We start from the raw sequence: 14,631 nt of genomic DNA on the forward strand, positions 1-14,631 counted from the left end.
GCTGTACGCTCGTCTACCGACCAAATTCTATAAAAAAATATAGTGGTGGAACAGTAAAGGTTATCACAGGTAAAACCGCAACTATTAATATGTATAAGCTTATTTACCTAAGTATTTCAAAATAAAAAAGCGAGTCAAAACTTATAAATAATCCAGAATACAAAAACTAACCAACCAAATAAAATAAAAACAGTCTACACGTGTAACTATCTCATGCACCCACTTTACTACATGTCTGTCCGGCTAAAATATTAGACAAAACAATAAGTGTATATACCGTTCAATATCCAAACTTATCACAAGGTACTAAGGCGGAATTTTGCTTAAATGTTTTGACAGTTGGTTTCCATAACATCAGTCATGAACATTTAGCTATTAACGGAACTAAATATATCTCTGACTTCTGTCAGGAATAACAAATATTTTCGAATGTGAGTTGTTTTTCTTTGCTAAGTATACTAAGTACTAAAATCTCTTAATAACGTCTTTATTGCCGATATGGCGGTGAGCTAAAAATCGCTGTTACTATTGTATATCACACTCTCCTGGGGGGATTGGGGATTGGGTCGGCAACGCGCTTGCGGTGCTTCTGGTGTTGCAGGTGTCTATAAGCTACGGTTATCGCTTACCATCAGGTGAGTCGTACGCTTGTTTGCCGACCTAGTGACATAAAAAAAGATAATCTGAGGAAGTAAAGCCTAAAGCCTTCCTCAGTAAATGGGCTATCCGACAAAAAAAAAACAATTTTCACCAGTAGTTCTAGCACGTTTTAACTAACAACAAGATAGGATATTGATAGCTTTGATCAAAATTTCAAAGCCTAACGTATTTATTTGTTTTGTGTTTAAGATATTAAAGCAAACGAAAATTCAAATCAAAATAATTGTGTAAACAACAACGCGCGCGTAATTATTGCCGCCATCTTGTGAACGATACTTAGAACAATTTAATAATGATCATAAATTAGCCAACATTTAAAGACATCTAAAAGAAAGGTAATTTCCGGTGACAGGTGTGGAAATTAAAGGAAATAAAACGATTTTTAAACGAAAATGAACTTCATACAATTGATTTAAAATAGAAATTCCTTTTGTAAAAATCATGGCATATTTAAAGAAAGATAAAATTGAATTATTAACCAAAAATTAGTATGACATTTGAATTGATTAGGGAATAGAAAATTGGTATTCATTATAATCAGAACGGTAATATTTCTTTTTAAATATCTCTAAAAATCAGCCACGAAAAAGTACCGTTAATAAGTCCCCAGCGGTTGAGGCACGTATGATGTTGCCCAGTTGGTTCGTGTAATTTTAATATAAGCCTATTTCTCACATTATATTATTTTATGGGCCGTAGAAGTTGCTAATAAATACCTGATCTAATATATATGTCTTTTCAATTAGTCAAACTAATTAACTGCGTATCATACTAAAATGTATATTTGACTTACAAAAGATAAAATTGATTGTATAGTAAATAAAATTATATACTGAATTTTTTAAGACATTTTAAGACATTTAAAAGTCTATTTAATGTCTAATATTCAATTGTTTTGTACATAAATTTCAAGGTAGTTTTGCTTGCAGAAAGTTAATAAATTCGCTCAGAGATTACTATTTTTTTTTGTTATCACTTCCGTCTATAATACAAGTGCAATATATAACAGATTAAACATTTTGTTTTAAAAAGACGCTTATTTTTTCAAAAGCCTTATTTATTGTACATTATTAATATGTACGAAAAAATACATAAACAAACTACATACTTAAAATTAATTATTATCTTAGGACAAAAGCTATTAGTAAGATCTATTTCAACGGATGTAAACCCACATTCGCATCTGTTCCAGATGTATCCAGATTTATCAGATTGTCAAGTAGAGCGTTAAGTATGATCTACACTTCACGAGAGGCGAAGACGATCGACCGCATGGCACTAGACCAGGGGTGAGCAACCCGCTTCCCGCGGGTAGCATGCGGCCCGAATAGAGATTTTGTGCGGCTCGCCAGAGGTTTTCAAATTTTCAAAATTGTTATTTTTATTATAATAAGGTACATTACAATTCAATATTTGTACCATCAAGTCTTATTATTTTCCATTATTCTGTGCTTTTGGCCCGAATATCAATTTTTCAAAAATTTGCGGTCCTCTAGTAAAAAAAGTTGCTGACCCCTGCACTAGACACTATTTCTTAACAATAAGATGTGTTTAGTTTCGCTTATACATATATGATAGACTAGTTTTCGCCCAGTGGCAAAAATTCGACCATAGTTAAATTCAATTAAAAGTTTAAACAAAAGAGTATATGTTATGTTTTTGTAATTGATTTAATGTACTAGCATTGCACCCCGGCTTCGCAAGGGTATTTAAAAATTTCAAAATATTTTTTTTCCTAATTAAAAAATATATATAAAGTATAGCCTATGTCACCCACGGATAGTGTAGCTTTCCAACAGTGAAAGAATTTTTCAAATAGGTTCAATAGTTTCGGAGCCTATTCAATGCATACAAACAATCAAATCAATCTTTCCTCTTTATAATATTAGTATAGCTAAGTGTACGAAATTTCATACACCTCCATCCTCGTAATTTCTGTTAAAAGGTATACAAAGTTTTAGCTTCACCTATTAATATATAGATTATCATTTTTGACTTGCCAGTTGGCGCAGTTTTAGTGCTTTGGTTGCGGGTCGTGGTTTCGATTCCCGCCTGAGTCTGGTCTGAATTAATATTTGTACTTATTGATTTATATATGTATTATTGCTATGTGTATTTATCAAAAAAATAGCTATAACAGTCAGGTGTTGCCTTATAAAACAAGTATTAAGTTGCTTACCCTAGGAACAGACGACCGTGTGTATATATATCATGAAATATTTATTTATTTATTATATATCTATTTTTAATTTATAAAAGAAAAGTAATGTATACTGATGTATATTTACTTTTATTAGTTATTGTTATTTTATTAGACCTTAATGTCGGTAAAACATGAAAACGTAATAAAAGTATTGTTCGAATAATTAAACAACCACAATAATTAGTAGAGCGTATCTCAAACAACTGTTTAAGTAATCAAATTATGTAATTTAGAAATATTTGATTGTAATTAAGAGTAATAAAAAATATTATTTCTTGGTGAAGGAATAATTCATGTTTATAATTACATAAAATCAAAAATCAAGATCAAAGATTACTTTATTCATTTGAATCGTCGTTTTACAGATTCACAAATAAATTTGTTTTTAATCGACTTCAAAAAAGGAAGAGGTTTCTCAATTCGCGGGTAACTTTGTCATTTATAAACCGATTTTGCTGGCTCTTTTTTATTGGAAAGAAGATATTCCAAGGATAGTACCATGATGAGGAAACCAGGATCTGATGATGGCATTCCAGAGAAATCGAGGTGAACCTTCGAAAATCGTAGTGGCGACTAGTGCGTTTGTTAATTTTTTTCGTCTACTTATGTTTGTATTACTTTTCGATGAAATTGAAGTCGGTTTCTTTCGTTTGCTAGCAAACACAATTATTAATATATTAATTATAGTCAAGTGAACCTACAACCAATTTTCAATGTAGATTCTTCATAAAAGAATCACAAGAAACTGCAGTTACTCTTTCAAAACTGCTTCTCCAATCAGCCCGTCGACACAGTTTGTAGTGGCCCCGCTTTATGCTCTGCGGATTGCGGTTTGGATTCCCACCTCGGTGTAATATTCGTATTTATATATTAATATGTATTATTTCTATGTATCGCTTCAGCCTGTAATATCCCACTACTAGGCCTCTTTCCTCATGTAGGAGAAGGATCAAAACTTAATCCACCACGCTGCTCCAATGCGTGTTGGCGGATATATTTCCTGCTATGAGTAACGATCGCTATCAGGTGTACTTGATAACAACTGGGACCGACGGCTTAAAGTGCTCTCCGAGGCACGGTGGGGAGACCCACAAGGACTGCACAAACACCCAGACAGCGGCAAACACCTGTATGGCCAATACAAATGTTTGTCCTGTGCGGGGATCGAACCAGCAACCGCCAGCGCAACGGGTACAATCCATGACTATAACATATATGAAATATATATTTTTTTAAAATATTGTAATTTATAAAATGGATACTCTAGGTTAATGAGGTCACAAGACTTTAGACGAGATTACACTTCATCTAACAACTTTGAATATTAAAAAAAAAAAACTACGAAAGCTTCTTCAGACTTTAATATTTAATATTTTTTACGGGCAGTACTTTTTATTTATGCTACAAGTTTTTTCAACAGTAAAAAAAATCTTAACATTATAACTGTATTGATAAGTAAAACAATGGACGTCTTTTCTCAGCGATCCTTTCGTAGCTTCGAGAGTTTTCTAAACTTTATTAAAATTTAAAGTAAATTGAAGGCTTAATTTCATAACTATTGAAAAAAGTAAATTGTTTTAGGAATTGGAATATCTGGTAACGTCGTAAGGTTTACTTTGGCTTGTGCCGGCGGATCAGTAAAAGAAACACGTCTGGTCTTCATAAATGTATATTGGCAACTGTTTAATCGTAGTAAAAGTTAATTGAGACTATGTTATAAGGTTTACAATTGCAAAACAGAATCACCATAAGCCGCCCACCAAAGGACTACTGAAGTCCTTTCAAAATAAGTAAAATTAACAAAACTTATAGGTAATCACATGTTTTGAGTTTGCTTCTACAACAATCATTAAGGTATCGGTGGTGCGGTCAGAAAGAATTTATGCAAAGAACAATAGTAAAATAATAAATGTTAACAACTATATAGCACTAATCTATTTCGATGGGCAACGCACATAGTTTGGTTACGCATCGCTTTGTTATATTATCACCACTCTTTACACTATAGACTCTGGTAAGACCGTCAGGGCCAGGATGCTTGTCGGTTATTCGTCCCATAAGCCACTTTCCTGGTGGCAAATTGTCCTGTTTTATGAGGACAATGTCTCCTATCTTAAATTCTTCTTCGCGTTTTAACCATTTCGGTCTTTGTTGCAGCCGCGTCAAGTATTCTTTTTGCCATCTTGACCAGAAGTCATTCAGCAGTTTTTGCGTGTATTGCCAACGTGTCAGGTTGCTTATTTTAGCGTCTTTCAGGTTCACATCAGGCACGGTTACAGGGGCTTCAGTTATCAAAAAATGACCCGGAGTTAATGGTTCTAACGTGCTGTCCTCCTGCGGGCACAGCGGTCTCGAGTTCAAGCACGCTTCAATTCCACAGAGAACCGTTGTAAGCTCTTCATAGGTAAGGTTAGTGTTAAGGATTCTTCGTAGATGGTGCTTAATAGACTTCACACCAGTCTCCCATAAATTTCCAAAATTTGGGGAGTAGGCCGGGATGAAGTGCCATTGTGTTCCATCATTAGCAAGTAATTCACTAATTTCTCCATCAAATTGTAGGCGAGCTTCCCTCCAGGCTTCAACCAGCTCCTTGTTAGCACCAACAAAATTTCTTCCCTGATCACTCCACAAGTTTGTGCATCTGCCTCTTCGTGCGCAAAATCGTTTAAAGGCACCAATGAATGCAGCTGAAGTCAGATCACCAACTAACTCTAAGTGGATCGCCTTCGTAGACATACATACAAAAATAGCTATGTACGCCTTGCCAGTTTGAGCTCCTCTGCCCTTTTTTAGTAAAATTTGAATTGGTCCCGCAAAGTCGACACCGGAGTTAAGGAATGGCCGAGCTGGTTTTACCCGAAAACTTGGTAAGTCTCCCATCAATTGTGTTTTTACCCTAGCCCCTTGTTTAGCACATATCAAGCATCGATGGATACACTGCTTTACTAGGGACTTCGCGCGGAGTATCCAGTATTTCGATCGCAGGTAAGTGAGCATCAATTGCACTCCTCCATGCAGCGTCTTCAAATGTGCTTCTGCGACCACTAAATAGGTAAGTCTACTTGCATGACCCAAAATGATTGGGTGCTTCACTTCATTAGCCAGTTCAGAGTTCCTGAGCCGACCGCCCACCTTCAGGATTCCATCTTCGTCAAGGTAAGGATCTAGTGCTTTTAGTTTGCTTGTTTTCTTAACTCTCTTTTTTGTTTTTAACGATTTTATATCTTCTGTAAATTCTTCTTCTTGTGCTCTTTTTATACAGGTCTGCATCGATACGTGTAGTTCTTCAGTTGTGATTTTGCTATCTATTCTGTCCTTTAATGTTTTTTGTTTCAGGAATCTTCGGCAGTATGTGATTGTTCTAAGTAGCTCTAATAGTGTATCAAATTCTTCAAATTGTGTAAGTAGTCTCTTCTCTTGTTCATTTCTGTTGTAAGTTATTTTTAAATTTTGTATTTTATTATTTTTCTTTTCAATTTCTGTTTGCATAATGTTTGGTTTAGTGAACTGTATCTTCGATTGTTGTAACCAGTCTGGCCCATGCCACCATAATTCACACTTTTTCAGATTTTCTACTAACATCCCCCTGGAACCAACATCAGCTGGATTATCTTGAGTTTGGACGTGATGCCACTGACTGCAGGATACATTTGTTGTAACCTCAACAACTCTGTTTGCTACAAACACCTTCCAGTTGTTTGGATCTCCAAATAACCACGACAGGACAATGGACGAATCTGTCCAAGCATAAATTTGAGTTGCAGGTATTCTCATTGCTTGACCAACTTGCTTAAGCAATCTTGAGAGTATCAACGCGCCGCAGAGCTCCAAACGAGGTAAGGATATTGTTTTCAATGGAGCCACTCTTGTTCTTGCTGCGATAAGCGTCGTTTTGTTCGTACCGTCTGGGTAAGTCACTCTGCAATATACTACAGCGCTATATGCTTTGATGGATGCATCGCTGAATCCATGGAGTTCTATAGACTCTCTGTTGGCGCACGTCGTACCTACCCATCTTTCTATATAGATTCCATTCACATGTTCAAGATCAGATCGCAATGTGATCCACCTGCTGGCTATTTTAGAATTCAATGCATCGTCCCAGTTTATTCTTTCAAGCCATAGTTCTTGCATTAACATCTTTGTCAGAACGATGCTAGGCGCAATCCAGCCGAGTGGGTCAAACAACTTTTGGATGTCAGACAGAATGCTTCGCTTCGTGATCACTTCACTGATTGAAGGTAAGTTTAAATTGTACTCGAATCTGTCTTTTCCTAAATTCCATTGTACGCCAAGTGCCTTTATTATTCCATCAATCTTCAATTCCAGATTAGAACTAGACGATCTATCGCCAGGATCAACTGTTTCCAAGAATTCTCGGCTGTTGGATGACCATTTCTTTAGTTCGAATCCACCCAAATGAAGAAGCGCTCTAAGATCTTGACTATTCTTTATTGCTTGTTGCAGACTGTCACTTCCAGACATTGCGTCATCTACGTAAAAATCTTCACGCAATATCTTAGCAGCTTCGGGATACCGGTCGCCTTCATCTTCTGCTAACTTCATAAGGGTTCTTACGGCGAGATAGGGAGCAGAAGCTGTTCCAAACGTAACAGTCAACAATCGGTAGTCTTTGATTTCTTCAGATTGGTCGTTTCTCCACAAAATTCTTTGATAATCTGCGTCTTCTCGGTCAACCCATATCATACGGTACATTTTCTGGATATCAGCAACAAAGCAAACGGCGTGAGTTCTCCACCTCATTATCAGGTTTCTCAGATCGTCTTGCAGTACAGGACCCGTCAACAGTTCGTCATTGAGAGAGACACCGTTGGAGCCCTTGCACGAAGCGTCAAATACGACACGAGTCTTCGTGGTTTCTTTATCATTACGGATCACGGCGTGGTGAGGTAAGTAGACTGAGTTATTATTTATTTCTTCTGTAGGTATTTCTTCGATATGTTTTAGATCTATGTAATCTTCAATTACCTTCTTGTATTCGTGCTTTAATTCTTTATTTTGATTGAACCTTCTTTCTAATTGCATTAGTCTTTTCATTGCTATATCTCTCGTATTTCCTTCTGTTGATTTAGGTTCTTCAGTGTTGAATGGTAATTTGACAACATATCTTCCACATTCATCTCGCTTCTGTGTCTTAGTGTATATATCTTCACATAACTGTTCCCTTTGTGTTAAATTTCTTTTCGTATCTTCATCAACTTCCCATATTGTTTTCAGTAAATCTTCTATATCAACTTCTTGTTTCATGACCGTTAAGGATTGCTCATGCTTCCTGACATTGATGTCAATTCCACCCATAAGGATCCATCCCAGGTATGTATCTTGTGCGCATGGTGTACCTGGTGGACCTTTGATCAATCCCTTCTTCATAATGTTTGCATACTCATTGACACCCAACAGCAGATCGATGTTACAGGAGGCGGAAAATGTTTCGTCTGCCAGTTGAATGCCAGCAAGGTGCGGCCAATCTCTTTTTATTATTGTGCCTGAATGTATGTTAGAGGTCAAGGGCTTCTTCATCACGTAGGCTTTAATAGGTAAAATGAAATTGTTCCATCGTGATAATACATTTACATTTACTTCATGCCTGACTCTAACCTTCGTGGACTCAAGTCCAGACACGATAAGATCTACTGCTGTCTTGTGTAGTTTCAGGATCTGAGTTGCCTTTTCACTTATAAAACATGCTTGAGATCCTGAGTCTATTAGCGCCTTCAATGCAGTAGTGTGTCCACGTTCATTCTTTAAAATTACTATTGCAGTGGCTAATAGTGAAATTGTCTGTTTCCGCCCTGCGTGATAGTGTGACGCAACCATTGCTTTAACTTCACCTTCTTCTACATTTGCTTGATTGGATGACATCGGTTGATTAGCTACAACATGAGAAGCCGATGCCTCCCCGTAGTTAGGTAGATGTAGAAGAGTGTGGTGACGTCTCTTACATATACGGCATGATGTTGGCAAACGGCACCTAAACACCGAATGTCCAACTCCGAGGCAATTGAAACAGAGCTTGTTTGTTTTGACATGTTCTCTACGTTCGTTTGGTGACATCTTAGTGAATACGTTACAATGGCATAACGTGTGCGCATCTGTACATAAAGCACAACTTCTTTGCTTTGGTCTTTCCGTGGCTGTAACGTGAAGGACTCGTTCCTTGGCAAGCTTCGTAGTAGTGGGGGAGTTGACTAATTCCAACGTCCTGAATTTTGCCTCCAAAAACTTGCGCAGATCCCTCCAAGTCGACAAGTCCTGGGAATTCTCTGAGTAGGAATTTTGTTCCCACTCTTTCTGGGATTCTGGGTCCAACTTCTGTGCAACCAGAAATATAATTACTGGATCCCAAGAATCCGTCGACACCTCCAGATTTTCTAAACTCTGTAATACTTCGTTGGTGGTGTCGAGTAGAGATTTCAGTTGGGTTGCGGCTTGGCTGGTACATTTCTTCTGGGCAAAAAGTCGCTTCAACAATGCGTTCACTATTAGACGCTTGTTCCCATATCGATGGTTCAGCGTTCCCCATGCTTGAATGTAGTTAGCGCTTGTTACTGTAATGTGCTTCAATAAAGTTGCTGCTTCACCTGCCACACTGGTTTTTAGGTAATGGAGTTTTTCGACGTCGCTTAGTGTCGTGCAGTTGTGGACGAGTGATGAAAATAAATCTTTAAAACTAGGCCAGAGTTCGTACTCGCCCGAAAACAGAGGTAAATGTATAGCCGGGAGGTGAACTTTCTTATTTTGCAGGTCTTCTGGTGGCGATTGTTTACTTTTGGCAGACTCGACTGCCGCCAACATGTCTTTCAAGTCTCCCAACATACACAAGTACAAATCTTCTTGTAGAAAAAATTCCTCATTCTCGAAATATGGCAGCAATCCACGCTCCTCACGAGTGGTACAGGTCAATAATTTTTTATGGGCTTCTTTGAAAATCATCCAGTATTCTTCAATTGTTTTAATTCTGGTTTGTAAGTAGCCCATTTTAGCCAGTCGTTGTTTGGGGCATTTTGATAAATTGAGCTGTGTTTTCTTCAATAGTAGGGCTGTATTTTCCAGTATACTGAGTGCTTGTTCGGTTTCCGTGGCCATATTTTACACGTAACAGTCGAAATCCTCACAATAAAACTTGTAAATATTGATGCGTCGACGTGAATATATTTATTTTTCTTTATAATTGCACTAAGCTTCAACTCGACGCTCGCGTATCGCTTAGGAATGCAGTTCTTTTGTTCTCCCGGTAAGCGGTTCTCAATGCAATGTTAAACTTCCGTGCGGCTCGAAGTCGACCATATGGTAACGTCGTAAGGTTTACTTTGGCTTGTGCCGGCGGATCAGTAAAAGAAACACGTCTGGTCTTCATAAATGTATATTGGCAACTGTTTAATCGTAGTAAAAGTTAATTGAGACTATGTTATAAGGTTTACAATTGCAAAACAGAATCACCAATATCTTATATATAAAATTCTCGTGTGTTAGTTACCATACTCCGAAATGGCTGGACCGATTTTTACGAAATTTTGTGTGCATATCGGATAGGTCTGACAATCTTCCAAAATCTGTTTTTTATACCTCTAAGTTAAAATATGGATAAGGGGGGAGGGGGTTAATATTTATGGCAAAAAAACGTTTGTAGGATAAGCTAAAGTAATTTATAAATTAACATATTGTATACGTTTAAAAACTGATTGTTTATTTAATTACATTGATTTCTCTATCAGGATTTGCGATATTGTTTTTATTTTTAGTCGGCTTCAATAAAAAGAAAAAGTACTGTATTCGAGTGTACTTTTTATGTGTTACTATGCGGTGTAACAATTGGGCACTCTTTTTTTCATTCGATAGCTGGTGGTTATCGTATAGTCTCCTTTAAATTTGAACGAGTTCTGACGAGTAGTTTTTGAGTTATCCCTAATAATGTGTAATGTACTATTATTTTTTTAATTTTATCCAAAAAAACTAAAAAAAATAGAAAAAAGTTAGTTCGAAAAATAATTAAAGCAAAAAAAAACTAAAAAGAAAAAATAATAATAAAACAATAATTACGAATGTAACCAACAGAATAGTACAAATCAGAATTTATCATATTTCTAATAAGACCCGATACGTGATTTAGCAACTGAACACGCCCAAACTGAAAATAGCCCCAAAGACCAAAGTCTTATAGGTAAATGCAATAAATTAATAAAAGCTAATATACAAATGTGAATATGTGAGTGTGTTTCTATGTTACAAATACAAATTATTCTTTATTGTATGTTCACCTAGTACAAAATTATGAGGTGTCACACACAAAGTATGTATATCTCAAATTCAAATTAAAATCTTAAGTGATTATTATTTTTAAAAGTGAAGCTACTAACGAATTCGGAATGTAAAAATAATATATAAACTATATTTTAGTACATATTATGGTTGTGTTAATACTTAATTATATACACATATGTACAGATTTTATTATCTGTGTGTGTGTTAATTTTGTTAGAAATGTGTTCAAATTTATCTTGTGCTCACCTGACAGAAGACATCACAGGGGAACTCAAGTACGTGTCGGTTGAAATTCAGATGTGCAATCCTTCATCTTGATAGAGGAGCCATTTTCCCGGAAATGAGATATTAACAATGCCTCACAGTAGGGATAGTTAATATAGAAAAATTAAAATAATCACATTGTTTCATTTTAGGTAACAAATGAGTTAATTTTTCCATGAACATACATTTAAGTAATACGAGTATAAAAATATTATGTTTAAAAAACACACAGTCTATTCCTAAGGTATCATATATCTTTTTTATACAAAATGTACGTGTAAATAATAAGTAACTACATATCTATAAATAAATATATAATAAACCCAGACTCGGGTGGAAATCGATCTCACGACTCCTGAAACACAAAGCAATGTTAATACCAAATGTAACGACGAGTTAGAGATATATATAAGCTGTAATTTGTTGCAGCATACACAATAAAGCCTAGCCTAAGATTATTTACTATACTGAATGACTTCATATACATATAATTTGCAAAGATCCTTATAAATAACAGCTAGTAATGTTTGAACATTTGATACAAATATTTCTTCTAGAAACGCCCAGAGCGCTTGTGTGTGTTTCCAGACTCCTGAATCAGGACCCACATTCTATTGGAGATGGTTAAATGTAAAGCATTAATTAACTTAATGTTCTACCTATTCATTCACGGAATCGCTTTAAGCCTATTATAGTCCACTGCTGGAAATAGGCCTACCCTAGAACGCCGAACATACCGGTTAACTAAATTAATTAGCTAAGTTAATTTACGGGTGATTATTATTATAAAAAAATACTAAATCAAAAGCTTTGCGATGTGTAATAAATAACAATAAAAGATGGCTGTAAAATTTATTATAATCGAAAAGTGAACGATCACCTTTAATCGCACAAACTTACTTTAAATCGAATAAACGTGTAACAAAAAGGCCGAGGTTCAAGACCGTACCGACGTTCTTTGTTAATGCTTTGATTATTATATATTTTTTATAACTTTCCTTACTCCCACTTAATACAGAACTTTTGCCTGTTTCAAAAGTTTCAGTATAAAATGCATATTTAAGCTTCGCCATTGTGAGGAAATCTGTTGACTTTTTTATGGTCGACGCTTTGTATATATTTTCTAAGTTGAACGAGTTTGAGTGCGTTGCGTGTATTTTTTAGTAATAAAATTTAATAAACGTAAATTATATAAAAAATACTTCTATTATTCTAAAGTTCTCAATGGAGAGCTGGTTTTTTGTTCGGTTATTGTGTGAAAATTACTGAAACTATCGGAATAATACTTACACCATAAGATGCAGCGTGTTTCGGAGAAGGTTTTAGTATATGATATGTTGGTGATTACTTATCGAGTAATATGGACGGACAGAGGTCGCTAGTGATACAAAACTATTTCGTATTAATAAAATTTTTGTAAATTATAATAGTGACAGATACATGCGACGTCTGTGACGTTTGTCTGCAGAAGAAAAAAAATGAAAAGTGTCACATGTCAAAATAAAACGCTCATAATTAAAACAAAAAAAAATAATTAAAAACGTTATTTTTTAATTTATAAACTTTATGTTAAAAGAATTAGCTAAAGAATGATCATCTGAAGGCAATATCTAAACAATTAAAACTTTTTTTTTATTCTTATGTAGTAGTTTTTCTGTGATGCACGCACAACGGTCAACGACTTCATTCATCTAATACTATTAAACGAGCAATTCTTGTATATATATAAGTTGAATCTCGGAAACGGCTCAAACGATTATCATGAAATTTAGTTTGCAGGGGATTCCGGGGGCGATAAATCGATATAGCTAGGATTCATTTTTAGAAAATGTCGTTTTATCCCTGTTTTTAGGCAATGAAAAAATGGCTACAATATCGTTAGAATACTAAGGTAAATTTCGCAATTGTCAATAAAATTGTAATAGGTCAGGTGGGAAATCGGCAGGTCGGGATCGATCGAGAAGACCACGGTTCAAATCCCCATGTATCCAGATTGATTTTTTTCCCTTTTTTTATAATTGCACATGATTTTTTATTTTAATAACTACTTCATATTTTTTATTATTATGTTGGTAAAATCGGAAAATATTATTGATTAATATTTTATCAAAATATAATTCGTATTTAAATATGATTTCCACAAAACACGATTTACTAAAAAATACCGAGTTAAGCTCGGTAACCCAGGTATTTATATTTATACACATTAGGAAGTTGGCGAATGTACGTAAATAAAAAATCAAGAAAAACAAAATTTAATTTCTAAAATTTCAGCTGCGAGCGCTATACAAAAGATTGTATATATCATGTGAAGCATCTGCAGCGCTTCTAACTCAAAGTGTAGAAATTATAATTTGACAGTATATTTTGTGGTACTCGTACAGTCAGGGGGAAAGAATATTCATTAAAAGTAGCTTTAAGTTTATTTATTTAATACTGTATGTTTTTATATACAACTAGGTCGGCAAACAAGCGTACGGTTCACCTGATGTTAAGCGATTATCGTAGCTTATAAACGCCTGAAACACCAGAAGCATCGCAAACGCGCTGCCGATCCTAGTTGGTGCATAAAGTACTCCTAATACGGAAAATATAATATTCTATGCTTATTTCTTTTTAAACTTAAAAACCCAAGATCTTGAAAACTTAAACAAAATCCTAAAGAAAATTGAGACAATATTATTTATCACGAATCGGAGTATAATTGATTGATTAACTTGATTCGTCTTAATTTTTATGAATTACAATTTTGTATTTATAAAAAAAATATTAATGATATCGGTGACATTGTACACAACATTATAATTATTTACCTAAAATAAAACACAAACATTTCCTTTCCAAGGAATGTGAATGTGAAATGAAGCCTTAGTTATATTTTAAGTTCGAACTTTAGAAATATGTCTTAGAAACTCCGTCTAAATAAAAAAAGCGAACCAAAATAATCTATCATGTTATCACATATATTCCTTGTATTCACTCACAATTCTAACATTTATACTAATTTCAGAGTTCACTTGCTCTGAACCTTTGCAATAAAATAAATCTTCAAGAATTCCTTGTACACCTGGAAATCAATCTATGTGTCACTAGAAGCGTTTCGCTTTAACGGCGTAAGTGAAATTACAAATATTGGCACACAAACGTATCAGCAAACTCGATCGGATCCAATCATGAATGACTCTCAGCGAATCGAAAGAGACTTAAACAGGATTCGATTC

The 14,631-nt window shown here is 35.1% G+C and overlaps 1 protein-coding gene across 1 annotated transcript; it reads right to left on the minus strand.

Annotated features, from left to right (window-relative positions):
* Window positions 1–4,792: 4,792 nt before the first annotated feature.
* On the minus strand, window positions 4,793–9,970 carry LOC123665385. The gene is made up of 2 exons (XM_045599698.1): window positions 6,444–9,970; window positions 4,793–6,290 (listed from the first exon to the last, which is right to left on the minus strand). The coding sequence occupies exons 1-2, from the start codon at window positions 9,968–9,970 to the stop codon at window positions 4,793–4,795; spliced, it is 5,025 nt and encodes a 1,674-aa protein (XP_045455654.1).
* Between the last annotated feature and the right edge of the window lie 4,661 nt (window positions 9,971–14,631).

This window comes from Melitaea cinxia, chromosome 24 (assembly GCF_905220565.1).
Source record: "Melitaea cinxia chromosome 24, ilMelCinx1.1, whole genome shotgun sequence".
In the NCBI taxonomy this organism is placed as follows: domain Eukaryota; kingdom Metazoa; phylum Arthropoda; class Insecta; order Lepidoptera; family Nymphalidae; genus Melitaea; species Melitaea cinxia.

Excerpts from the sequence above, each read along its gene's own strand:
- LOC123665385 (XM_045599698.1), bottom strand. The coding sequence starts at position 9,970 with ATGGCCACGGAAACCGAACAAGCACTCAGTATACTGGAAAATACAGCC. Across the intron at positions 6,291-6,443 it reads GATGTTGGTTCCAGGGGGAT|AAATGAACAAGAGAAGAGAC; the intron begins GTTAGTAGAAAA and ends AACTTACAACAG.